At 50.0% G+C, this 25611-nt stretch overlaps 10 protein-coding genes across 10 annotated transcripts; 5 read left to right on the top strand and 5 right to left on the bottom strand.

Moving 5' to 3' along the window:
* Positions 1-163: 163 nt before the first annotated feature.
* On the top strand, positions 164-1961 carry K444DRAFT_594051 (cytochrome P450; the record flags this gene model as incomplete). The annotated part of the gene is made up of 5 exons (XM_024878331.1): positions 164-366; positions 430-966; positions 1023-1582; positions 1669-1763; positions 1821-1961. The coding sequence occupies 5 exons, from the start codon at positions 164-166 to the stop codon at positions 1959-1961; spliced, it is 1536 nt and encodes a 511-aa protein (XP_024734095.1).
* Positions 1962-2215: 254 nt separating this feature from the next.
* K444DRAFT_534945 (isocitrate lyase-like protein) lies at positions 2216-4035 on the bottom strand (the record flags this gene model as incomplete). The annotated part of the gene is made up of 4 exons (XM_024875244.1): positions 2216-3126; positions 3204-3549; positions 3600-3755; positions 3808-4035. The coding sequence occupies 4 exons, from the start codon at positions 4033-4035 to the stop codon at positions 2216-2218; spliced, it is 1641 nt and encodes a 546-aa protein (XP_024734094.1).
* Positions 4036-6120: 2085 nt separating this feature from the next.
* K444DRAFT_632324 (uncharacterized protein) lies at positions 6121-6600 on the bottom strand (the record flags this gene model as incomplete). Its single annotated transcript, XM_024883463.1, has 1 exon — positions 6121-6600. One exon carries the CDS (start codon positions 6598-6600, stop codon positions 6121-6123), a length of 480 nt encoding a protein of 159 aa, XP_024734093.1.
* A 656-nt stretch (positions 6601-7256) lies between these two features.
* Positions 7257-9074, bottom strand: K444DRAFT_665607 (uncharacterized protein). Its single transcript, XM_024887088.1, has 3 exons — positions 8704-9074; positions 8328-8631; positions 7257-8276 (listed from the first exon to the last, which is right to left on the bottom strand). Exons 1-3 carry the CDS (start codon positions 8889-8891, stop codon positions 7548-7550), a joined length of 1221 nt encoding a protein of 406 aa, XP_024734092.1. The 5' UTR covers positions 8892-9074; the 3' UTR covers positions 7257-7547.
* A 146-nt stretch (positions 9075-9220) lies between these two features.
* K444DRAFT_566128 (epoxide hydrolase domain-containing protein) lies at positions 9221-11235 on the bottom strand. The gene is made up of 5 exons (XM_024877120.1): positions 11089-11235; positions 10090-11038; positions 9873-10031; positions 9685-9826; positions 9221-9630 (listed from the first exon to the last, which is right to left on the bottom strand). The coding sequence occupies exons 2-5, from the start codon at positions 10837-10839 to the stop codon at positions 9431-9433; spliced, it is 1251 nt and encodes a 416-aa protein (XP_024734091.1). The 5' UTR covers positions 10840-11038; positions 11089-11235; the 3' UTR covers positions 9221-9430.
* Positions 11236-11374: 139 nt separating this feature from the next.
* On the top strand, positions 11375-13112 carry K444DRAFT_665605 (uncharacterized protein). Its single transcript, XM_024887087.1, has 2 exons — positions 11375-12440; positions 12492-13112. Exons 1-2 carry the CDS (start codon positions 11579-11581, stop codon positions 12905-12907), a joined length of 1278 nt encoding a protein of 425 aa, XP_024734090.1. The 5' UTR covers positions 11375-11578; the 3' UTR covers positions 12908-13112.
* Positions 13113-13850: 738 nt separating this feature from the next.
* K444DRAFT_48754 (glycoside hydrolase family 37 protein) lies at positions 13851-16539 on the bottom strand. Its single transcript, XM_024873144.1, has 5 exons — positions 16303-16539; positions 16188-16248; positions 16008-16129; positions 14210-15948; positions 13851-14160 (listed from the first exon to the last, which is right to left on the bottom strand). The coding sequence occupies exons 1-5, from the start codon at positions 16426-16428 to the stop codon at positions 14022-14024; spliced, it is 2187 nt and encodes a 728-aa protein (XP_024734089.1). The 5' UTR covers positions 16429-16539; the 3' UTR covers positions 13851-14021.
* An 829-nt stretch (positions 16540-17368) lies between these two features.
* Positions 17369-17938, top strand: K444DRAFT_615656 (uncharacterized protein). Its single transcript, XM_024880773.1, has one exon. It carries the CDS (start codon positions 17466-17468, stop codon positions 17679-17681), a length of 216 nt encoding a protein of 71 aa, XP_024734088.1. The 5' UTR covers positions 17369-17465; the 3' UTR covers positions 17682-17938.
* A 2033-nt stretch (positions 17939-19971) lies between these two features.
* On the top strand, positions 19972-20794 carry K444DRAFT_48734 (uncharacterized protein). Its single transcript, XM_024873141.1, has 2 exons — positions 19972-20319; positions 20388-20794. Exons 1-2 carry the CDS (start codon positions 20010-20012, stop codon positions 20540-20542), a joined length of 465 nt encoding a protein of 154 aa, XP_024734087.1. The 5' UTR covers positions 19972-20009; the 3' UTR covers positions 20543-20794.
* Positions 20795-22064: 1270 nt separating this feature from the next.
* Positions 22065-24383, top strand: K444DRAFT_665603 (uncharacterized protein). Its single transcript, XM_024887086.1, has 5 exons — positions 22065-22331; positions 22392-22618; positions 22671-23626; positions 23678-24122; positions 24172-24383. The coding sequence occupies exons 1-4, from the start codon at positions 22080-22082 to the stop codon at positions 24079-24081; spliced, it is 1839 nt and encodes a 612-aa protein (XP_024734086.1). The 5' UTR covers positions 22065-22079; the 3' UTR covers positions 24082-24122; positions 24172-24383.
* The last annotated feature ends 1228 nt before the right edge of the window (positions 24384-25611 follow it).

Below are 25611 nucleotides of genomic sequence, written 5' to 3'. Positions count from 1 at the left end.
CCTGTCAGTCCACCCATCAAGATCCATACCTTCTCCCAAACAAGTGGTAAAGAGTAGTCTTGAAGCTAGGCTTCTTGCGGAGAATGGCCATCTGCATCCCCTTAACAAATTCCCAATCGCTTCTTCTTGGGCAAGTGCTCATCCTGCATCTCAGCCCGCGAACATGGCTGTCTCAATCTCTGTCTTGTCTTCATGTCTATTCGTGTTTGTTTTCATCCTCCCTCGACTATGGTCTCGGTATCAATTCAACAAAAAATACAGGCTCCCTCATGTCGTCCCTGGTTGGCCGATCATCGGGAACTCCCTGGATGTGCCCTTCCCTGGGGGAATGTGGGGTGTAGAGACCGCGCGAAAATATGGAGAGATGTATGCTTGCAGTCTTGCGCCTCATTATTATATCAAGGAGTTATTTCTTACATTTCTTCACAGGTACACATGCTACCTTGGGGGTCGTGCCATCGTCTTCCTCAATTCATCGCGCGTGGTAAATGACCTCCTGGAGAAGCGTGCCGCGATATATTCATCCCGCCCATTCCGTCCTATGTGCCAAGACATTATGTCCGGTGGTGCACGCATGCTTCTGATGCCTCACTCTGACAGATGGCGGAACCAGAGAAAGATCATGCACTCAATCCTGAACAATCGACAGGCGGAGACAAAGTTCATTGCTTACCAAGAGCTAGAATCGAAGCAGCTGGTCTACGACTACATGACAGATCCAGAAAATTTCCACTTGGCAAATCAGCGCTTTTCGAATTCTGTCATCATGAGCGTGGTGTTTGGGAGAAGGGCGGCCATCGACGATCCTGAACTCAAGGCAATTCTCGAATCGGTTGCTGTCCTAGCAGAGTATCTGTTCAACCCGCTGAAGAACATCTGCGATGCATTCCCATGGCTGTCCAACCTTCCAAAACCTCTGCAGTGGTGGAGACCGGCTGGGGAGGCATACTTCAAGAGGACTCGTGCGTAGGTGTTTAGCACACTAGAGAGTATCAAATGAAACCTCTCTGACTTCCAAGTAGTCTGTACAAAGGCGAATACGACCGTCTCGTCAAGAAGATGGAAAACGGGACTGCGCGCCCTTGCTTCGCGGTTGAGGTAGAGCAAGGCGCCGCGAAAAAAGAATTCGCCATCGATGAGACAGAAAAGTTGTTCGTTTTCAGCACCCTGTTGGAAGCTGGAAGTGACACCTCGCGGAATGCCATCACGCAAGCAGTGGCAGCTATGGCCGCCTACCCAGCATGGGTGATCAAAGCAAGAGCAATGCTAGACGAAGTGTGCGGTGCAGACGCCGAACGCCTCCCCTCTCTTTCCGATCGAGAGGGGCTACCATACATCACAGCAGCGGCAAAGGAGTGTCTCCGCTGGCGGCCCTTTATCCAAACTGGTGTGCCACATATGCTCGTCCAGGATGACGAGTATGAAGGATACAAATTTCCTGCTGGGACGCAGTTCTGCTGGAACGCTTACGCGATTGCGTTGAACGAAGGCGATTATGCGGATCCAATGACTTTCTCCCCAGAGCGCTTCATGGACGCGGATTTGAACAACCCTTTGAAGGGGCATTGGTCTTTTGGGACTGGTAAGTAAAGTAAACCTTACTCACCCTCTCCTACCCTCAAATGCTTCAACATGAAGACAAATGGAAACTGATTGCAATGCTCACAGGCCGTCGAGTATGCGTGGGGTACAACGTTGGCGCCAATAACATATGGATTGCAATCGCTTGTCTGATCTATTGCTTCGACATCACGGAAGACCCAGTAAGTATTTCACAATTACCAAACCCGAAAGGGAAATGAACTCATTCGGCGTGTCAGGACCACCCAATCAATACCCTCAACACCAACTGGGAAATCCACAAAGAAGCCCCTTTCAAAGTAAAAATCGCACCCCGTAGCCAGGCCCACATCGAGCTCATCAAGCGAATCAGCATCGAAGCATTGACTGCTGATTACTGAGCCGAATTAAATTCTGGAAACGGCGATATGAGGCACTGGAGTAGGGCAAGGGAGTCAGTCTATCCTCGAGAATTGGGTGAGGGGGGCCCGCTTGGCACGGAATGATGAAATTAAAAAAAAGAAAGCAGAAAGAAAGGGAAGTTGGCGAGCGTTAGTCAATATTCCAGCATATCCCGAAGTTTCGTATCGTAACCAACGAGAATCAATTTTGACCCATCCTATCCGTACTGTATACACGCTTCTCTTCACACCATTCAATGGAACTGATCCTCCGTAACGCCCTTCCCCATCGCACTCGTCGAGCTAACACCCCCCTGTACCATCTTCAGCAACTCATCGACATAGTTCGCCCCACTCCACTTCTGATGTTTAACCACATCGACACCGCCTTCCATCTCCGGCTCCTGGACCAACTCGCCATACGCCCTCATCCCGTTCTTCGAATACGCCTTTGCAAACTGATCTGAAATGAGTGCCGTGGTGTGCAAGCCGGCCAAAGTGATGAATTGCCAGCAGTACCCGAGTTTAGACAGGCGCTCAATGTAAGTTGTTTGCTCGTCGCGCGACATGGCGGATTTCCAATTAAAACTGGGGGAGAGGTTGTATGCGAGTTTCTGCTCGGGATAAACGGCGTGCACGCCGTCTGCGAATTGCACCGCTTGCGCGTAATCGGGGAGCTTGGACTCCATCCAGATGGCATCTGCGTACGGTGCGTAGGCAATCGCTCTATTAATCGCACACTCACAGCCTCCGTGAAGCCTGTAATACCCCTCTCTCGTTCGTGGGCTATCCCAGTTCCAGGGGATATCGACGCCGGTTATCCCCTTGGCGATCGCTCGCGCTTCCGTGTTTGACTTTCCCTTGATGTCGGACAGGAATTGGGTGATGAGTGACTTCTTGTTGACGTGCACGCCGGAGTTGATGGTGTCTACTACTGCGTCGGCGAAGACTTTCAGTCCTGCTTGGGAGGTCCAGGAATCTTCGATTGCTTGCAGTTCAGCGCCGTTCTTTCCAGCTCGTTCCGCCGCAATCATGAGGTCGTTGAGGGGTTGGAGGTTGGGGTTCGTGCTGCCGAGGATGTAGGCGTGATCTCTGGGATCGATGGTCGTGGTTATAAGGGTTGCGGCTTCGGCGTCTGTTCGTGCGATGGCGAGTAGGTCAGATCCTGTTTCTTGTTAGTAACTGCTTCGGTTGTGATTTGGATTGGATTTTGGGGTTGGGAGGGGAAAGGGATGTGTGTACCCATGATATCAGCCTGCGCTCTAATGGCAACAAGACGATTGATATGTTCACTGATCGGAACCAGCACTTTCCCAGCCATGTGTCCACACTTCTTCGTCCCAGGCGCCTGGTCCTCGATATGTATTCCCGCTGCTCCCTTCTCGATGAACAACTTCGTAAGCTTCATCACTGCCGTCAATCCGCCATGTCCGGTGTCTGCGTCTGCGATGATGGGGCGGAGATAGTCGACGTTTGCGAGCTTGGAGCGGTCGGCTTTCGATTTTGTGGTAACGCGTTCTTCGCGCTGCTTTCGGTCGTGGAAGAGCTGGGCCATGAAGAGATGGGAGACTTTATTGGGGACGGTGGTCTGGGGGTGTTAGTTTTCGGAATTGAGGGATGGGGATGGAGGGAACGAACGTAGGGGTAATCTGCCAGATCTGGACCGGGCTCATCGGAGGCAGAGGCGGTAGACGATGATTGCCAGCCGGAAACGTAGACGGTGTCGAGGTATTTCGCCATTTGGGTGAGCATTGTGGGCTCCAAGCAGCCGTAGGTGTAACTGGCTTCCTTGTTCTATAGAATGTGCTTAGCTTCAACCCCGGAAGCCACAATTGGGAGGACATACCTTGAATCTGCCTTCCAGGATATTCCAGAGCTTCTTCGATTGGACGTTGCTGGGATACTCGATCTTCAGGTTCCCTCTCTTGGCCACAATCTGCTCGGCAGTGAAGGCTCTCTTGGTGTATCTCCATCTGGAATCCGTCCACCACTTCTTGACAGCTGCAACTTCGTCCAGATATTGCTGCTCCTCCCTGTTCGGGTCCACAGCGGGATTGGCCATCTTGTTCGCCATGATGGGTAGAGTGGAGAGTGAAGTACAAAAATCTGACTGTGATGTAACTGGATGTAACTGGCCTTGCAGGTTAATGCTCGTCCTGCTATACAAACTAGAACGTCGTAATGTGAGTATAAAATCTAAACTCTGTAATAAAACAGACGAATTAAGTCAATTCAGAAGCAGCCAGAGAAAAGAGGAAATGCACACAGTCATAAGCAAATCCTCCATCCGGAGGACATCGGGCTAGCGGTAGCTCTCGTGGCCCTCGACCTACCAGAAGCCGGCATTCAACACTCAGCAGCTCCATCGGCTCTCCTCATCCTCGGGACACGCGGTAGGTGCATCAGCGTTCCAGACCAAGACCAAGTTCGTCGTCGCGCCCGCCTTGCGGCTTCGGCTCAGCGGTAACAAGGAGAGAAGGGTCAGCTGTCCAGTGCCGTGATTGGCGGGGGAGGCGAGAAAACATGGCAGATTCCTTCCCCACATTCTCCAGCACATTTCGTCATGCCACCATTGAGTCGCTCCATGCTCGCTCGCTCTGCCCTCCCCAATCCTGCTCTGGCTAGCCTCTGGAGAGGACGCGAGATGAAGATAAAAGGTGCGCACGTGAGCCATTTCTACATCGAGCATGTGAAAACATTAGTTTGTTGCTTTGCATCTGAAGATAAGCTTGTTCTGGCATGTGAAGAGAATGGCGGGGCCAGGGTCCGGCGCATGATCGTCTGCAAGGTCCGGGTCGAGAAAGCGAGCCTCGGCTTGTCCTCGAGTGTCAGCCACTCGAAGGCGTTCCGCATTCGGCCGACGTGCAGCTTCCGTGAAATTGTCGTTGGCTGCGCGTGAAGAGTCATGGAGGAGATCACGACGCGTTGTTGAACAGCCTCAATGCAAGCGTAACTCACCGCCGAGAGCTTACTATGCCAACGCCCAGCCTCGGCTCCCCCACAAAGAATAGGGGCTTCGCTTATGCAACCATCTACATGAGCTGCTTATTGCCAATCTAGGACGATCTTAGAGCCGACAGCCCTGGAAGTCATGATAATAACATCTCAGGAGCGGCAGAACTTAGCAAAATTGGACTAGAGCCATCATAACTTGCCATGGACGATTCTATTCACGTCTGGAATTGTACACTGAACTGTGTCATGAGAGGAGGATGGAGCTGGTGGGGATGATGGGTGTGGGACATTTGGTGCCGCTTGAAAGTCCTCAGGAGTGTGCTGGGGTTGTTGGGGCGTGGATTGAGGGGGCGGTGGGTGGGGAGGTGGCAGGAGTTGGAGAGGCAGAGGATATGGGGAGAGTTGGGTAAGGAGGAAAAAGACACGGTGATTGGGAATTGGATGGCAGGTCTGAAGTCGAAGATCTGAAACGGGAGGAATTAAATTAAGGAAAATGGGTCGTAGTTGCGGAGACGTGGTTGAATTGCATCTAGATCGAGCTCTTGTTGAATAAGGGGAGTCTCGCGCAACACATAACTGAGCAAATAGCGGCCTGGTTAACGATATGTTTTGTTTACTCTAGATAGATAAGTAGCTTCCTGCTCCGTTCATTAGAACCGAAAGTCACCTCCCAAGGGAAACTTTCGAGTAGAAGAGTGTATTAAAATCTATCACTACATATAGTTCGACTTCCATCACATATCGTAAATTCATAATTAGTGAGCCCACTCTCTTACTGAGACAGAAGTCTCGAGCTTACACCCGGGCTCTTCGAATCTCCAAACCAACTCATTCCTTTTCTCTCCCGCCCAGCATAATCATCGGAAAACAAAACACTTGCCTTCTCCAAATACTTCGGTAAAGAATCCCTGCCGTCAGCATCCTCTGGGAGAATTGAGGTTTCCATATTTGCATGTGTCGCTGTCCGAAGTATGTCGAAAAATAATTCGTGTAAGCAACACCGCTAGAAAATATAGACGAAAGACCGATGAGAACACCTGTGTTAGCAAAAATGATAGCAAGGCCGTAGGCGATCCAGAGTCTAGACGGGGTGTAGACGTAGACTGTTTGGAAATCTGGGAAGGTGACGTTGGTGTGTGGCGGTGCGTACGGTGAAGAGACATTTGGTCTTGCTTTCATTAGTTTATCCTCTTTTGAGGGGGGCTTAGTACTGAACGTACTGCAGGAGCTTGGAACTCATTAGTCCTATCGTGATGTTTTGGAAGAGGCTCTCTAATGCCACTTTGAACGGAATCGCAGTTTGGACGTCATCCACAACATCCAATCCATTCCACATTTGACCTGGATCCTCGCTTGCGATAGCTTGCTGTAATGTACCAATGAAATACACATTCTTTGGAGGGTAGTCATTCATCCATCCAAGCTCTCCCGCTTCGTCCAAAACTGTCGACATCACAGATGTACCGTTCGCAACGATTCTACCATTGCTGCCTTGAGAATTCCAAAGTGTGCCAACCACAACCGAGCCAAATGAAGTCATGACAGCTTGGTAAGATAGCGTTCCCACTTCGGCCGTCTTTTGTGCTATCGGTTTGCCGTTAGAGTAGTTCGCCAACGGGCCATAGGGGGAAGTCATATTGAGGACAAAAATATGCGATACTGAATTGAGAGGCGTTTTGTCCATTGTGACATCGATGGTCTGCTCTCCGTTTATGAAAGAGAATGAGGTGCGGTAAGAAGAATTGTGTAGTTCGCATTTGATCACGGTGATGTTTTGCAACGGGTTGGTGGCTCCGCCGCCGCTGGCTTGTTGCTTGCAACCCAATCCCTATATTAAAACCCGGTTATTCCTGGCTTTCTTATTCCTCTCTGTGCCGAACCGATTCTCGTCTGTCATGTTGGGATATGTAGCTGCATAAAATGTTGCTGGGATTGGAGAAAGCCCATCGCCGAGGGGACGGAGACCTAGAGATCTGTCGTTGAGCGAGTAGGAAGTATTGTTCGGTGATGGGACGAAGGGGAGTGTGTAGAGCTCATAAGCCGACCCAGATAAGATGTACAAAGGTGTCCAAGCTATGTACCCAAAGGCCGTCTCACAGTTAGCTATTGCTACGGCAGCTTGAATGCTCTTCTGAATGGAATCGACAGCGGAACCTTGGAGATCGGCGCAGATGATGGACGGACCGGCAAAGTCCAACTTGCGGGGTGGGAAGGAGCTCTCGCTAATGCCCCCTATTCCGGCTCTGCTCGGTTGTTGCAGCGGGTGACCACGACTGTTGGTGAGCAAGCAAAACCGAGCAGTTGAAATCAGAATAGAATTGAATAGAATTGAATAGAATTGAATAGAATTGAATAGAATTGAATAGAATTGATCGTAAAGCATGCCTCGTTGCTAATTAACGACACGACTTTAAACGTATTTGAACTCACCATGCAGTGGCCTGCAAAATCATCAGAAACTAGGGTTCGTTTTATGTGCTCAAACCATCCATCCGCAACCAGTTTTGTTGCTTCAAATCCAATGCAACCAATTCCATGCTCCATCCCACTCCCCGCTCCCATGTTTCCATGTTCCAAGTTCCGATGCTCGCAGACAGACTCTCAAGTTCGTGGACTCGCACGCTGGCGCGCTCATTCAATTACATCCTTCAAGCCCGGAACAACCCTCCAACACCATCCACACCAACTTCTCGCCCTCCCCTCCTGCTCCCTCACCAAGAACTTCCCCATCTCCTTCTCATCCCCCCACTCGGGTACACAAGCGCCCACCTTCACCATCCGCACCAACTTCTTTTTGACCACGCCGCCAATACCCTCAATCTCATGCCTCGCATATCCCGGCCCCATCTGTCCACTTCTCTCACTCCCGGGAGTTCCAACCTGCGTCGAACTACTCCCAGGACTTGAAGGCGGACTCGCGGTACGGCTATTGCTGTCAATCTCCCGCGCGTCTTCTGCATCGCAGTCGATTTCTTGCTCGACTTCTCGAGCTGCTACGCACTCTCCTCCTCGACCGCAAGGCACGCCACGGTTCCCTTCTCCGATGCCGACGCCGAGACCGCCAAGAGAGGGTAGGTAGCGGGTTCGCCATTTCCAGATACTCTCGTATTCCGTGTCTGCGCTGCGAAGGCTGCGGCCACAGGGTTGGCAGAGCCAGACGCCGTGTGTCGGGCAGCTGCAAACTTCACGCTTGAGGGTCTCGGCAGAGAGTGTTGTCGGTGGAGAAGAGGAGATCTCGTGTGCGTGGGTGACGGGAGCGGGAGCGACGAGAGAGGAGAGAGGGACTCGTGAGCAGGCTTTGCAGATGCGGCGGTGGCGATGGGTGAGGAGGACTGGTGCTGGGGGTTTAATCGTGCAATTCTATCAACGTTAGCAAACTCATCTTAAGTGTAGACTGAAGGCAGAACTCACTCTGCAAATAACCCTTCCACATCTCCTGCATCCACCCACCATGTCCCTGGCACAATCTCCAACCTTTCCAGTTCCTGATCCAGGCGCTTCTCTCCCTGATTCTACGAAATACCAGTCTGCGGCCCTGGCACGGTATCTGAAGGTATGTTCGGGCTCGAGCTCGACATCCTCGTTTTCGCAATGAAGTGTCGAGGTGATGATTTGACTGCGGAATTGGAGCAGGTTGGCACGGATCTGGCGGCAGGTGAGGGACAGTGCATCGAGGGTGTTGAGATCGATGTGGGAGGCTATCGAGGTTATAACCCTGCCACGAGAAACATCAGCTTCAATATCCTGCAATCATCAATCGGTGAAGTGTGGCCATTTCAACACATACGGATAACACCCCAACGCCTTCGTGCACGCCTTCTCCCTATTCGGATTCTCCCTCTCCACGTCCTCCCCTTCTTTATTGATATTCAAGCTCCGTAAAACGCCCGCACTCCCCCTTTGCACGCGCAGCCAATCCCGATGCTGATCTGGGGGCTCGACGGCTTCATCGTCCAGATCGAGAAAGACGACCATTTTGCCCTAACGAAGAAGAGGTGGAAGAACGAGAGCGCAGCGATGAAAAGAGACGAAGATGAAGAGAAAGTAAACGAGGGGAAGCGGTAGAGCGGCCCATTGAAGCTGCGGTGCAGCGATGGTGAACGGAGAGAGTGAGTGAGGTGAGGAGAAGATGAGATGCGGACGTTGACGACACGCGGGTTGTCGTGCAGCTGGGACCCACTTTTGAGGGGTTGGGTGATGTGTTCTAGCCCGAAGGCAAGTGAGTATTGTCCTACTATCTTACATGAAGTGATAAATGGCTCATCAGCGGACCTGCGCTTGTGGAATATATGGCTCATTTATTTGCGTGCAAATATTCTAGTGGACATGGATAAATTGGGCACGTTGCTGGCCTTCTGAGTTCGTATTAGCATTTGGGTGGTTGGGCTCGCCGAACAGCCTGAACTCTAGTGGGGTACAAGCTACAACGAATTGGCTTGAAATCTAGAGGTTGCACAACGCTCTAGTTCTTGAGAAACGATTCATCGTATTCGTGATGTTACTCAGATATTGTATCATTTCTTCAATTTCCCGCTCTTGACCAACGACGCCATCCTACTCGGGCTGATCACTTTGGCGAAGTCTCTGATGTCCTCTACCAAAGCATCAGGCTTTTCTGTCGCTGCGAAATGACCTCCGCTATCACGGTCCCTCCAGAAAACTATATTTTTTGAGACGGTGCATGATGCCCACCAGTGAGGTATGTTCAACACATCTATGTCTTGTCAGATTTCTGACATAGGTTGAGGAGGAGGAGCAGATAGCTGACCATAGGGGAAAACAGATGCTCCGAAATCAACATTGCTGGGAACTTTTCTGTTCAAAAGATCTTTGTAGAACATATCCAATCCCTTTCCCTTTGCATTCTTGTAGATTCTGGCATGGCCTGCGGTCCCGTTGATGAGGTACATCTGTAAGCCATCAGCGACTATCCTCAGTAAACAACAGGGAAAATACCATCGTCCAAGTAATGAGTTCTTCTTCGTCGAATATGCTGTCGTCATCGGCAAGATGTTTGACCTTATCTCGAAGCCAGGCAAGCATCCCTATTGGTGAATCCCCCAGGGCATAAGAGATTGTCAGGGGCTTTGTGCCCTGGATTTCCAAATATCCTAACTAAAAAACAGAAAGTCGGTAACTGTTCAACTTGGAATGCATTTCACCAATTACTTACCTCTTCCTCTCGCCACCACATCATCCTTCCAAAATTGCTCTCTTTTCCCTTTCCTTGCCAAATGGCCCATATAATCAAGTATATAAAATGGAATGGATATCTCCACCAACTTGGCGGACCTGATGCCAAAGCGTTGACATGAACAGCCACAGCATGTTCAGGATACTCCATCCCCAGGATTCTGCAAATCATGGAACCCCAGTCGCCGCCTTGAGCAACATATTTATCATACCCCAGCGCCAGCATAAGTTTATGATCGACAGCCGCCATATTCTTTAACCAGAAGTCTCCTCCTTTCGGTCCTTCAGAGAAAGCAAATCCTGGTAGTGAAGGAGCTACCACGTGAAAAGCCTGCTGACCAGGTTCCTGTGGATTGGTCAGAGAATCGATAATCTTCTCGACTTCAAGAAAGTTGCCTGGCCATCCATGCTGAAACAGCAAAGGGAGAGCTCCTTCACGGTCCGACTTGTGGTGAACGAAGTGGATCGCCATCGTCTCGCCAGCTTCGGTGATGGGAAGTGTGAACATCTTAAGCTGGCCATTGATGCGTGCTTCGACAGCTCTCCAGTCGTATTTCTTGACCCAGTAATCTTTCAATTGAGATATTGTCGCTGGTGGGACACCATATGACCAGGCATCTTTCTCCGGTAGATCGATGCCAGGAGGAATGCGGGCGGTTGAGACACGTTGGTCGATGAATGAAAGGAGGTCATCTGAAACAGCGATTTTGAAAGGTTTCGGCTCTTCCATCTTGAGATAGAGATAGATTTCAATTGAGACAGTACCGAATAAATTTTCAAAAGATCATATGAGAAAAACCTCTAATCGAGTCGAAGATCCGGAAGTTGGGTTTCGGATCAACAGGCACGCGGAATCCGCGGGTCTGACTGGGGATGGTGGTTCGGACAACCTGTTCAGAGTAATAAGGGGCTTTTCCAGGTTCAATGGCCTTTCAGGAAGTTAACACACTTCTTGATGGGATCTCTTTCCGGACTATACCTTGTTCATCCCGTCACACTCGACGCTCTGTGAGTTTTTTGGGGTTTCGGCTCACTCGAAGAGCAGATTCACTGATTGACAGTCGTATTCAACAACAAATCAAACGTCGACAGGCTAAATAACTCATATTCCATCCAAAGAGTTGACTTGCGAAAGGAGATTGTATCCGAGGCAAGTCTGACATGCATCCTTGGGTCTCCTGGAAGCGGGGCCCGTCTGCATGCGGTCTAGCGCAGCCTAACCATATTCGGGCTCCATCAGCCTCGTGTGCCAACTCACATCAACACACATGGCACTCTTTCGTGATACTGTGGCATCGAGTCATCGAGCCAACGAGACGTCCAAGGTAAGTCATGAGCTCCAGGAACTAACTCATGGAACTTTCTTCGGGGTTCAAATACGCTCTTCAATGTCAACACCTCCTCTCAACGCGTCCCTGCAAATGTATACAGTCCAGCAATACTTCGAAGTCAAGAGCTCATGAGACGCCATGTCCAGCGTACAGGCCGCAGACATACCAGACCCCACCTGGCCCGAGACGTGGCCCAGAACCGCTGACGAAATCCACGTTTTCGACATCCAGGGCGACGTGCTTCTAAAGCTCGTCCGTCATCCAGACGAGCCGGAGTTAGAATCAGAATGTTCAAGTGTTGGCGAAGAAGATAGACCTCAGGTGGAGGAAGTCTTCGACGAAACTCCTCCTGCAAGCGTTGATGTGCCTGATGCAGAGGCACCACCCCTTTCAACACCACCACCTCCTCCTCCACCCAACGAAGAACCAGCACCTGCAGTCCAAGAACCAGATGAGAATGCCCAACGCGACGATGTCTCCGTCCACTCCGATGACTCTGCGAGCTCTGTCGATATCCTCACCGACGTACACATGCGAGTGTCTTCCAAACATCTCATCCTCGCATCTCCCACGTTCCGAAGCATGCTCGGCCCAAACTTCGAGGAGGGACAAAGACTTCGCATTGAAGGGAGTACGGACATTGCATTGGGCGACGACGACCCGGATGCTTTTGAGATCTTGCTAAATATTATACACGGCCTCACGAGGAAGGTTCCCAGAAGTGTATCGCTGGACATGTTGACTAAACTTTCGGTTTTGGTTAACTACTACCAGATGCATGAGGTGGTTGAGCTCTTCTCTGATACCTGGATCGATAATTTGGCAAGGGAAGGTCTCCCACTATCATATTGCCCGGAAGCCATCAGCTGGCTGTTGATTACATGGGTCTTCCATAAGCCGCTGGAGTTCAGAGAGGCGTCAAGGGTCATTGAATTAGGCTGCGATGAGACATTGGAGGATGATTTCGACGAGAGCCTACCAATTCCACCTCCAGTTCTCGGTATGTAATATCAAAACCTTTCGCCTTGGTCAAATGCTAATTATAATCCAGCCGTCATGCTAGCCCATCGCGCGGCCGCAATCGAGGGTGCAATGCTCATCGTCCACGACATCATCGCGCGCTATTCCGGCCCCGACATCCTCTGTCCCGTTGTCTGGGACCAAAATAACAAGCTCGCCTGCGACTCCCTCCTGCTAGGCTCACTGATCAAAGGTTCTGCCGCTATTGGCATCTACCCAAAGCTCTACGCTCCATACCACGGCATAGTATTCAAAGACCTCGCAGCCCAGATCCGAGAAATGAAGGTCTTTGATGCTTTACATGATGTGTGCAATCATGGTCTTGGGAGATACCAGAGTTGCTCTGATGCTCATGGGGTGAAAAGCTCTATTGAAGTTTCGATGAATGCGCTGGAGTGTGCTATGGCTGGACTAAACCTCGAAGAGTTTTTGCCTCAACTTATGTAGGTATAGGTGGTGTTGTGTGTCCCCTCCCCCTCCAAGTGAATGAACCTGGTGAACGTTGTGATGAATGCAACGGGGAAGGCCAACTTTGAGCACAATGCGAGATACATTCCTTCCCATCATTTCCCTTTGTGAGCGACCAATTTGTCCAATATTTATTCGAGTAGCTAGATCGATAGATACTAATAATTTATTCATTCTTTCAAACCTCTACAACGGCTGATGTATCCTTTCCAACCATCAAAGTAACCAAGGATACGCTAGCCTCGATGTAACCCACTGCTGTCCTAATACGCCTCTCAAACCGTTGGACAGCTGAGTGTGCTGCGCTGATGTGAGCTCCAGCTGTCCACCCAGCCTTGCCGGAAGCCGCAGTTACAGCGGGGCTGAGCAGTCAGCTGTGGTCAGCAACATCCCACCACTCTCGGAACGGCACGCTTCCCTTCTTGAATTTACGAGGGAACCGGGTCTAGACCTTTCCGTATCTTCAAGCCTGGCGAGACGAAAACTTTGACTGGTACATGAGTAAATTTAGGATCTTCACATAGCATTTTGAACAGCACAGTTTGTTTTACATGCGCCATTACGTAGGTGACCTATGTACAGGCCTGCCGCTTTATTCATTCTCACGAAGCTTTTCTCTTCCCGCAATCACAGCAAGCAACATCCCCATACCCCATCATCTATACTTTAAAAAATCAAGCAAGAAAGTAATCAACCCCCCCCCCCCAAAAAAAAACACCCACCACTCATTAACTCCCCAAAAATTGCAGTAAACCACCAAGTAACGCGCAAGTAAAGGCAAAGCAAAGAAAAGCAAGATGAAAAGCTATTCGTACAGTATATTATACACACGTACGGTAATCCAGGATGTTGAAACACCATGAGATGATGCGAAACGCAACGAGTACGCCTTCGACATGCATGCTCATAATCGAGCAGTAGGAAACCTCAATGTCAAAGGCAAGAAAAAAAACCGAAGAGTCTATCGGGTATCTGATGTAGCACATTGTGTCATAACTCGTGAATGAAGGAGGAAACGTAGATCCGGTCAGAACAGAGTAAGAAAACTCGTTCGTTTGTTACTCGGATTCTTCTCCTTGTCCTCTGCGCCAGATTATTTCTCGTCCTTCTCGTAGAGGGTGGCGCGTTGCTTGTACAGCTGCTCCCAGGTACTGAGGGTTCCGAGGGCGCGCTGGCAGTGGGCGTCGACATGTTGGAGTCCGTAGACGTAACTGGCGTTGACCCAACCGAAGCTGTAATCGTTAGCGAGATGCATCAGAAAGGGGGGAAAGATCAACTTACCCTTCAGTAGCAACACCCTTGAAGTCGAGGCCTTGGTTTCCGTACTCGGCATCGACGCGGTGGGGGTCAACGGTTCTGGTGACGTCGTACTTCTCGACCACAACACCGTTGTAGTCAACGAAAGCTTTTGTCATCATGAACAGCCACTTGTACGCCAGTCTCTCGGCCTCTTCGGAATAACCGTAGCGAACCAAGCCGGTCCATGCAAGCATCTGCTGTGGTGCCCATCCGTATGGGTAGTCCCACTGTCTATTAGGACGTTCGAGACCAACGACACCTCGAGACTTCTCTGTACCTGACACCAAGCCACCAGCAGCTTCGAACATCGGAAGGCCAATAGCAACGAGCTTCGCAGCTTGTGCAGGGCTTGCAACTCCTGACCACAGAGCCCAGAAGGCTGTGCAGCTCTCGTAAGTACACTGCTCCTTCTTGACAGTATCGAAGTCAAAGTACATTCCCTTCTTCTCATTCCAAAGGTACTTGTCAATTGCAATTTTGCGAAGCTTTGCTCGACGGTCCCAGATAGAAGATGACTCGACGTGGCCAGGCTTCATCCCATCAACCAGGAATTCCTTCGGGACAGGGAGCTTGTTGTTGAAGAAATAATGGATGGTATGGGCGATATCCTTCTCATATTTGTAGAGGAGGGTGTTCAGGTCAATGGTGGCCAAATTTGCAGCAACCTTCTCCAGTCTGTAGGACGTATCATGTCCAGATTCACGGACTGCCCGGTCGTGCAGGAAGTACTCGTCAAGTTCTGGCTCCTTTACGGTGCCGGAGTTGTAGGCCTTGACAAACTCCTCGAAAGTCAAACCATGCTTCTTCGCATATGGCTCAAGAATATGCGTGAAATGAGTAGATTCGGTCTCCGGAGGAACACCAAGGCCCTGCGGCCGGTAACGAGATAGGCCAGTGGCTTTATCCAATCTTGGTTCGGCCATCCAAACCGTGTGGTACTCCTTGATTGCTGCAAGGATAGCAGTCTTCAGAAACTGCTTTGCATCAGGCTCTGATCTGATCTTCTCATAGACCCGAAGAGCCATATCTGTGAGGAATGGGGGCTGCGATCGACAAAGGTAGTAGCTTCTAGTGGCGTTGAGAATTTTGCCATAGTGCTGGATGCAGAAAACGAAGTTTTGGACCATGCATTTGGCCAGATATGGTTGCTCGCTTGCAATAAGGCCAAGTGACTCCATATATGAATCCCATCCGTAGAGCTCATTAAAACGACCGCCCGGTACGACAAAAGGAATACCTTTAAGCGTCTTCTTGCCAAAGATATCGACCGTCTCCTCCATAGCGACTGCCAAGAGACCCGGCTTGTCATTCAAATCTCTGACATGCTCAGGCGTAATCTCCTCCGGAAGCCAACAAACATCCAAGCGGATTTCAGGCCTATCCTTAGCAACCTGTGTATAGTATTCGTATTGCTCAGGGGTGCCTCGAGGAACGTAGATACGAGGACGAGGATCGTCTGTCCAGTCCTTTGGATCTCTTCCTGCAATCTCAATCACCGATCCATCAATGACTCGAGTCAGGTTTCGCCAAAAATCGTGCTTGATAAGACGAGACAGGCGGCTGACGGGATTCTCGTTCAGTCTCTCCTGATCAAGAAAGATATGGGATTGTCCGTGCTTCTTTGCAAGAAACATTTCCTGGTAGAGATTCGAAAGCATGTAATTTCCGCGGACCTCCTTTCTATTGAAGCCATTCGAACCGGCAGTAGGGAGAGAAATGACCTGGAGAAGGAGGTATCAGCTGAGTGAACAAATCAAGTGCGCTAGGGATCTTCGCTCACCTTTGGACCATTATCTTCGATAGTAATTTGGAAGTTCCCATCGGTATCCTCCTGCTCATTCAAATTCTTTATAGTCTGCTCGACGTCGACAAGATAGGTTCTCCCAAACATAGTCGTCTCATCTGTGTGATAACAATCAGCGCTCGATATTGCAGGCAGAGAGTGTGGTTACGGGCTTACCATGGCTGCTTCGGCGGACAGGTGCCTTGATGCCTGTTCTGTCAAATGTCGGGGCTTGATTCTGCGACAACTTCCTGTCAGTAACGGTCAATGGAGCGCAAGCGCTGGTACTCACTGTAGAGAAGGTGCGGGTTCGGAAGTGGTTGGATTTGTGAATGGCATTCTGGCCATAGTAGATGTGAGCGGCACTATGGGGATCAACCTCGTTCGACGAACGAGCTCGCAGAGGTGAGGACATCATCTCTCAATGCCAAAGACCGATCGCAATTGAGTTGTGCTTCGGTGGTTTTGTAGCTCTTGCCCTGGTGGCTATGCTGACGGCAGCTGGTGTTATGTACTCCGTATCTGTAAATAGAGACCAGGTAGCCGCAGGGCTGTGACGGTGGCTGACGGTGGCTGTCCTGACGAGATCGCGAAGAGATAACCAATGTATTGGGAGGGAGCTTGCTTCCAGGGGGCGAGGCTATAGGCCGCGGTCAGATTGTTCTTTCTCTGGAAAGCTGTGAAGGAAAAGTTGACGGTGTAAGGTACTGATGAGTTGAAAGAATCCTTTATCGACAGACGCTAGAAACGCAGCTCGGGGTCGATAAGGAGAGGGTGGGGGACGTGCTGAACAACGGGAGACCCCAGAGAAACTCAAAGCACAAGGCTGCCAGATGTTCTGCAGAAATCGACTTCCCTGAGGCCAGCACAAGGAGCCCAATGTCCGCCAAAGAGTTGACTTCACGATCCGGTGCAGAGATTTGTTAGAATTCCTTGACCGCCTCGCCGAACCGGCCGAAGCTTTTCGATCACCGACCATGGCGCCTCCATCCCGCTGCCAGGGCACTTCCACCCGCCAATAATGGCGGCCTCCGTGGAGGACTTGCAGGCCAAGGGCAATTTTCAACTGTCGCGTGCATAAGCCTCTGCATTTGGCGAGTTTGGGGGTCCCGGTTTGCGGGCATGAGAGTTCGGCTTTGGCTCCGAGTCCTGAATGGTGTGGGATACGAGTAATCTTGTCCTCCCCCGAGTCAGTTCTTCAGTGAGCATTCAAGTGGTCACACGCTCCTGCATCGTTTTCCTGACAAGGTCCCTCTACGGAGTAGGGAGAAGATGGTTCAACTCCGTGCTCAAAGTCCGGATCTGCGAAGCTGTCGTCGATCATCCGATGTCACCTATTCAGCGTTACCCCTTCACGGCGAGACGTAACCTCGATATTCTTCCACATCCACGCAATCTATCGATAACTGCCACTTCACACGGCAGCAAATCAAACTCCCGGATTGCCTCATGAATATGGTCAAGCTGGAGATAAATCCGAAACATGGCTGGGTCTTCAACGCCACAGATGCTGTTTCGGGACCTCCTCGCCAACTTCAATGCGATCACCTGCACACTTTTGACGCCATAATCTCGGACCATGAAGTACCTCTCGTTTCCTCCACGCCGGGGCGGCTCAATGCAGCCCTCGGTGAGGTTGGGGGGTGCCTCGGAAAAGTTTATATACCATGAATCGCCCAGTCCCTAGAGTAACACCATTGGGACAACAGACAGTATACATCACAAGTGTGTGATTTGAAGAGCTCGAGCGAGCTCAGAGGTTCCTCTGGACAAGCGGGGCCAAAGTTGGCCCGCTGGAAAGACAAATCCGAATGACAACCGTTTCGCCGGGGCTGTCATCCGAAAACGTGGGAGGTTGGGGGGTTTCTTCATGTAATATTCGAGACGTCTGGAAGGCCAATGCACAACTATCGTGAATCTCGGCTTCAAAGATCAGATGACCGACCCCAGTCCCAAACCTTGACCAAGCCGGGAGATGTCTCACCCCCAAGATTCGGCACTAATATTACTTGATTTAATTCGTTATGGAGTCTATTTTGACGTCAAGTCGGCGTTCGCCAGTGTTTCCGGAGCACATGAAGAATGTTCGGGACTCCTCAGCCAGCCACAGTCAGCTACCCGCAGCTTACAGATGCACGCCGCCTTTCGCATCCAAGGATATTACGAAGAAAGGAAGGTGGTGTGGTGCCAGAACCAAGATGACTACACTGTGGTCCGGCCGCATGCATCAAGCTTCGACTTGACTCGACGTCGAGGGGTCTGCATGTCAGCTCGCAAATCTGCCGGTTGATTAGTGTAGACCGGTATCAACAACACTTGGCTACAGAAATGAATCTTATCTGGGTACTTACGCTCCTTGAGTTGGATTCCTTCAACATGGTGCATTGTTTGCTTGAAGCGGCTGTTCAATTGGTGCTTCGGTGTGGAGGCCTCACACGCAACAGCTTCAGCAGATATGGAGCAGAGAGTTTGAGCAGAACCAATTCCGATGAAATGAGGTAAATAAGATCTGTGTTTGGTTCTCCGCGACTCGTCGTCTTAAGAGAGAGATAGTGAGAGAGTATGAGAGAGTCTTTCAAGATCTGTCCGAGGCTTGAAGGGCAATCAATGCAAGGAAATCGCCTCTAGGATCATTGCGGGACAGAATGGAACAATATTGGTGGCTGATCATTGCGTCTCGAGGGACAGGTTCTTGCTTTAGATCGAGCAGTGACCAGAGAGTTCTGGGTTCTCTGCTTCGAGCACTTTTGAGGTCCAGGAAATGACTTCTATTATCTGATGGCTACCATCAGGGCAGTGTTGTCCAAGTAGGCAAGCCACGGAGCGACATGTGGACTGATTCAGGTCAATGCTCCTCGTTTCGTTCGTGGCGAAAGGCGGCCAGCTATGCTTCAAATAGAGGTCTCGTTGTCTGCTGCAACAGATCTAAAGATGTTGTGGAGGAGGAATTTTCCGCAATGATAATGCAGTCAACTCTCACCACATTCTTGGAGATTGTGGAGGCAGCATTGTATCAAGGTTGAGTGGTGCTGGCGGGGTCTTTATTGTGTTAGAGACTATCCGAGAGTGGCCTTCCTAGTAGCCCGAAGGGCTCTGCTCTAGAGTCGGCCCATTGGACAGCAACCAGTAACAGCTGATCCGCGTTCTCGTGTTTGCCGACATGATGTGTCTTAGCAGTTGATAGTGAGACCGCCTTTGTTATGCTGGGAGCGGCACAGAGATAACCGTGGCAGTCCCCTGAAGTCGGTCTATTCTAGAGTTGGATTCGGAGAAGTGCTAACGGGATCTTGTGGGGTATGTAGCTTCGGCGGCGGACCAAAATTGGAGTTGAAATCATTGTTGCGCCCTTTGATTGCAGTAGGGGCAATGATTGCTACACTCCACGTGATGCTTATTGATAGCAACTAGAAAGAGACGAGCATGTGTCAGTACGTGATTTCTTTGCAACTTGGTAGGAAAATGGAAGGCCTTATCAAAGACGAAGCTAGATGTGATGAGTATTATATTGTGCAGTGGTATACGTGGCTCTATGCGCAGCCATCAAAATCGGCCGTCTTCTCCTTCGGGTGACAGATGCTTCTGTCGCGACGAACTTCCGACTTTTCACTTTAGGCTTTTCTTTTCTCTCATACAATTTGCGCTCTGCCTAGATCGATGATCCTCTTCGATTTTCAGTCCTGGCATCCAAGGAGAATCCGCTCCTCTTGCAGAGGTGGATAGATCGCTGACTTCTAAAGATGACCTTATCTATGACAGAGTGCCGGATAAATGGAGCTATCGATGCCGAGAGGAGCACGGTGTCAGCGCGCCAGACTGCAATGACCCGGCGAAGACGATTACGATGATCTGGCGAAGACGTTAAAACAGCTTAGATGGTGACAATGGCAACGACGGCGAGCACAGCTGCGTGCACGGCAATAGAGGCAACACACCCTAACACACATGACAAGGCACAATGGCAAGCATAATGACAAGCACACAATAACGGCGGGTATCACGATGGCGAGCACAACTGCGGGCACGATAATAGCGGTAACGGTAGAGGGACACCCAAGGCTGGCCTCTATCTCCACTTGCTTGTCTGTAGAACCATCGCGTCAAAACCGACGGAGACTAATTTTAAGTCTAGTATTAACTCTATTGTACAGCAGCAGGTCGCGAAGCCAGCCCGAGCCTGCCTCTGACCAAGGATCAGTGCATCGATTCTCTATTGAATTTTCGTATGATAATCTCAATTTCTCCTACCACATCCGCGCCACTGGGGCTCTCAGTGGTTCTGGCGCAAATACAGGGAAACCTGGTTATAAGGGTACGGCCGGTTCCAGAATAATTACCCTTATAAAGGGGTTACCCTTATATCCAGACTAATTTTGGTAGGAAAAAAAATTTGGTTCCCGATTTACTACCCTTATAAAGAGGTTACCCTTATAACCAGTACCCTTATAACCAGTACCCTTATAACCAGTACCCTTATAACCAGGTTTCCCTGTATCATCTTCGGCAACCTGTATTCCGCTTACCTGCATCCCTGAAGCACTCGCTGGCTTGGGGGCTTTACTGATCCGCGCCATCTTGTTCCTTGGCTCTGGCACCTCTCGGTACCTTCGCCCTAGTAAATTGGCATAGCGAAGGAGTTTCGCTCTCGTCGCGCTAACTCAGTCTGCGGTGTTTTCGTATTGGCTCATTGTACACGCACAGCCTCATACGCCTTACTTGAAACAATAAATCCAGCGTTGCGTTTCGCGCTCCGCCTTAGATCAAGAGAAAACGGTGTTATTATTTAAGAGACCCTTTATGCTCTATTGTCTATCCTATGCGCGCTCTCAACCTGTCTTATGTATGCCTATCCCAATAAATCAACCATGGAACACCTCCCCCAAACATATGGACTCCAAGAACCCCATCCTAATGTTGTAGAAAGCATCGGCTATTCTAGGCAAGGGGGGGGCTAGCTTAAACTCGCTAGCGGGATAGCGTAGAGCGGACATGGTGGGTAAGGTAGAGCCGGGACGATGTGTGGAGGGTAGCGCTGGAGAAATGCTGCTAGTTCCACAGCAGTCCCGTGATGGTTCGCCAGACTGAGTAATTAATAGGTTAACAGATTCCCAAACTTGGAAGAAGAATTTATTTACTGCCCCGGCGCCTCTGGGCTCTCTGTTGAAGCCAGGCCATCAACGATATAGCAATGGCGATAACGGCGGTGACAAAGGAGAGGACAATGCCAACAATGGCAATGATGTTGGAGAGTATAAGAGCCATTGTATTTAGTGCGATAGACCACGCTCGTAGGGATTTTGGACGGTTAAGTGGAAATCTTGAACTTAGAAGTAGTTGACAGCTGATGATAGGGACTTGCTAAACAGAAGGATGGATCGATAGCTGAGCTGGAGTGGTCTTTCTCTCGAGAACGAGCTGACAAGAGGTAGATTGAGGTTAAATCTTCCCAAGGGACATCGCCAAAGCCGCAGAGAATATGATCACTTTGTCAAATCCAAAGTTAAGATTTGCCCTCATGATCTTCTCCATCAAAAGTGCGACGGGCCCGTATTGGCCCTCAGACGTTCACATTGCAACGAGACGTTAAGTTCGCTACATCAATGAATAGACGTTCTGCGCACTCCTTGCTGGGGGCGACTGTTTATTGCGCTTCGAAATGAGTGGTTGAGCATCTTTGTTATGGGCTTGAGGAAGTGCGTGCTGCCTTCTGTGACATGCTGCTTGCGGCTGATGACGCCTCAGTCGTCAACACAGCTATTGTGTTTGCTTCAAGTGCGTAGTGACATAATTGGTCAGAATCTTTCTTCCAGGACCGAGTGTCGGAATAGTACCGATTTCTCGCAAATCACGACTCACCGCACTTGACGGCCCTGATTTCTGCACGTGGAAGGCCATCCCAGTTCCAGAATTCATCCCTCTTTGAAATCCGCATAAGAGCTGGAAATTTGGCCAATCATCCTCAGCCATTTGTGGCTGAGTGCTGCAGGGTTGCGTCAGCAAACGGTTGGAAGTGCGCAGTGAAATTATTGGCTACGCTGATCAAAGAGATACAGCAAAGCCAGGCCTATTTGAATGCCTCTGGCCCCTTCATCATTGTCAACCTTGGAAAACATCCACGGTCACTCACACAAAATTTCTCCATCAGAAATCTCATCTATCATGCCTTCCGCGCCATCTAGGAGACACCAGGATTTCCAGCCCATAGTTTCCAAACCATGCGAACCGACACGGCAACACCCTGACAAACAGCCTCATCCTTATAAATGGCCACCCCGAAAGCTCGCAAGCCGAAAATGCGAGAATTGCCGCAAGAGCAAGCAAAAGGTATGCTTTTTTCTTCTTTCGTAGAGTTGCCTGTTCTGGATGCTCATAAAATGTGTGTAGTGCGTGGCAGAAGGATCTGGATGCCGGAGATGCTCCAAGCTTCATTGGCCTTGCCCCGGCCTTACAGAGAGAAAACGTTCTCGTCGAACGCCAGTCGGATCACCTGCCACGCCCTCGTCCGCAGCCACTCCTCATCATTCGGAAACACTAGATGACACTTACGAGGATGAATCCGCCTCCGTGGCTCTTGGACTCCTTGCTGTCCAAGGCTCTTGTTCACATCAACTGTCAATGACCCTAACATATTCACTGAAATCAGTCTGCTGATAAGCTTTATAGTGGCACTTCTTGGAATCGCGACATCTCAGCAGATAACAGCTCGCTTTTGGACGATCAGCCTCGAGAAGGCTCTGCCCAGCAGGAACTCGAGTACGGTATCAACGCACTTAACCAGGCATACATAGAAACAGACGGCATCGACCTAGGAGGACCACGTCTGTATTGCGGTAACCTGTCAATCAGGCCATTATTGGGCAGGATTCTAGTGCCCTGGAATATGCCCGAGGATAAGATGCACGAGGATAAGATGCGCGAGGAAGACCGGCTTTGGAAGTTCCGCTCGAACTTCAACAAGCAGCATGTACGCCTCAAGCAGGCAGCCCAGAAACCCTCTACAAAACTTGACCCACTTTCCTGGCAGTTACAGAATCCCAGACAGGCATGGGCTGCTGCAATAACGACAATGCGGCGACTGTCCAGGCTAGAGTCTTCCCCAAAACTCATGGATGCCCTCTCCTTCCTGTGTGTCTCTAGAGCTATGGCAGAGACAGCCGAGCATGATCGAGATGCGTATATATCCGCATTTTCTCAGGACTTGAAGCAATGGAGAAAGATCTTCCCTGAAGTCGAGGAGGTCTCAATGTTCATGTGGGAAATCAATTTGGACTCTGTCCCTCAAATTCCTCAAGTCCACACTACAATACTGCAGCTGCGAGAATCCGTGGCCGCACTAATCGTAAAGGCCAATGCGATGTTCGGTCTTGGAGATCGCAGTTTACACAACAAGACAGATGAACTCGGAGCCTCCTGCCAACGGTGGCCGAGAAACACCGACCAAGCTCCGCCAGCCACGGAACCACCTGACCCCCCGGCAAGAGCAAGAGAAAAGGAACCACCTGTCCGACAGATCTGCCCGAACACCACCCCCCTAGAAGAGAAAACCCCAAGTCCCCTTTCCAACTTAGTTACACTGGTGACCAGTATCATATTTGCACTCGTCGTCTACTTCATGCTAGGTTTGTGCACTCTTCCTCCTTCCACAGAATCATCGGCTTACGTGGAACAAGGCTTTGCCCACACCTCATCGACCACGGTACTGGGATTCCCCAATCCATGGCAGACCCCCATGTCCCAAGCTGGTACGAGCTCCCAGACTACACCACTTGAGACATTTCCCAGCCTAATACCCGCGCCATCCCTCCAAACAGGCTCGACTATCTACAACAAGCCATTTTCAAGCATAGAATCAATCCCTCCTTTACGGGACCTCTCTCAAGAACTCCCTACGGCTACTTACGATAATACCCAAGCTCCTGCTCAGGAATGCTTTCACCATAACCAGATTCCACTACCTTCCTCTTCAAAGGGGGACACTACTCGAACATCCGACTACAATCTAGGCGACCCTGTTAACCCAAGTTGGCTTGATAACGCCTTTCCCGATCCCTTTTCACCATGGACGTGGGGGTAATGGCAACAAAGATACGTGAGAATGGCGGAGCTGATCAATCTGTAAGAAATATATTGTATTGACGAACTGTTCTGAACTGATCTCTAGCAGCGAGGAGCTGGAAGAGGTATAAATACAAGGAATGACTTGTGCTAAGAGTCAAAGAAAGGGATTTCGGAGAAGGCAACAATGCTGGAGCCAGGGAAGCTAGCAGTGCTAGTATTTGCGGAAGGAGAAACCGCTACAATAGCCTTCAATGAAAACTCTCGAACGATGACTGTGAGCTTGCTTCGTTGCTTAGATAGCTAGTCTTTCTTCTTTACACTAGCTCTTATCAAGAGTATTAAGTGTTTCTTGAATTTCATTATATCGAATAATTTCGTCGGTGCTTTTGGGTATTGTAAATAGAATAGCAAACGTGGTCAACGAAGCTTTTTATGAAACCGTTGCATCGTCATAACTCCAGAAAATCACGTACATGCATGAATACCCAGGCCTCATACCCCCAACGTCTGCGTGTCACAAGTCGACAATAGCCGCCCGATATGCGGACAATACTCCGACGCGGTTCTATTCTTGAACCTCCTCTGCTCCCGTTTGAAGATTTTTGAGCTAGCCACCTTGACATCGCTCGTTGAACACTCAGCGAGCTCCAGATGCGCCTGTAGATGACGGGTACTGGATTATGATCGCGGGAGCGACGGTGTTGCCTTAGCAGTGGAGAATCACGAGTTTCGTAGCGATATATCCGCTGTGTACAGTTGTCGTCAGCCATTTATTTTTACCAGTTGCATTGAATCCAGCGCTTATGACGTTTACGTGGTATATGGATGATGGAATGAATATTGTTGATTAATGTATGTTGCGGCGTTGAGAGGGTTGGGTTACATGATAAACGGGAAGGCGTAGGCAGAGAGAGGGGGGGTACAGTACGGGATTGGTCTTATTATGCTCGGCCATGTGATCGATCTTGTCTATAGAGGTACAGGCGTTCACACTTCGTGATCATATATTTAGATGGTCTGAAAAAGCATAATCATAATGCGAATATAGCATTTATTGACCATCTCTCGCTCCTGTTCATCTCTGTCAATTGCGATGCAAAAGTCAACGATGCAAAGAGACTGAAGGAGGAATGAATTTGACTCCAAGACATTGGACTCAACATGGCTCGCTCGCAAACGGTTGATATCCTGTTACCAAGCCTTAAGGAGTGGAACAAACTTCTAGTAGTTTAAACGCGTCCTTCACCGGGGAATAGAGGCGGGAGCCAGCGCCACCAAAAGAATCTCACCACGCATACTGAACCCCTGCCAAAAGATCCAAAAACATACAACAGCAGGTATTCGCTGGTGGTCACCCACCCAACTACTAATCTGCCGATCTAAGGCTTGTGTATGGCAGAGCGGACGGGATGCCCAATTGCTCCTTAGTCTATGGTCGTATGTGACGGAAACTGCATTATTTGAAACTATATCGCATTCGCAGATTTGAATATTAAAATTTGACCGAACGTTCGTGTCCTTAGTTTACGGAGCTGCGAATCAGATC

The sequence above is a fragment of the Hyaloscypha bicolor genome (genome assembly GCF_002865645.1).
Source record: "Hyaloscypha bicolor E unplaced genomic scaffold K444scaffold_117, whole genome shotgun sequence".
Taxonomy (NCBI): Eukaryota; Fungi; Ascomycota; class Leotiomycetes; order Helotiales; family Hyaloscyphaceae; genus Hyaloscypha; species Hyaloscypha bicolor.
The sequence above is the reverse complement of the archived record's forward strand: the minus strand, read 5'-3'. Positions and strand labels throughout refer to the sequence as shown.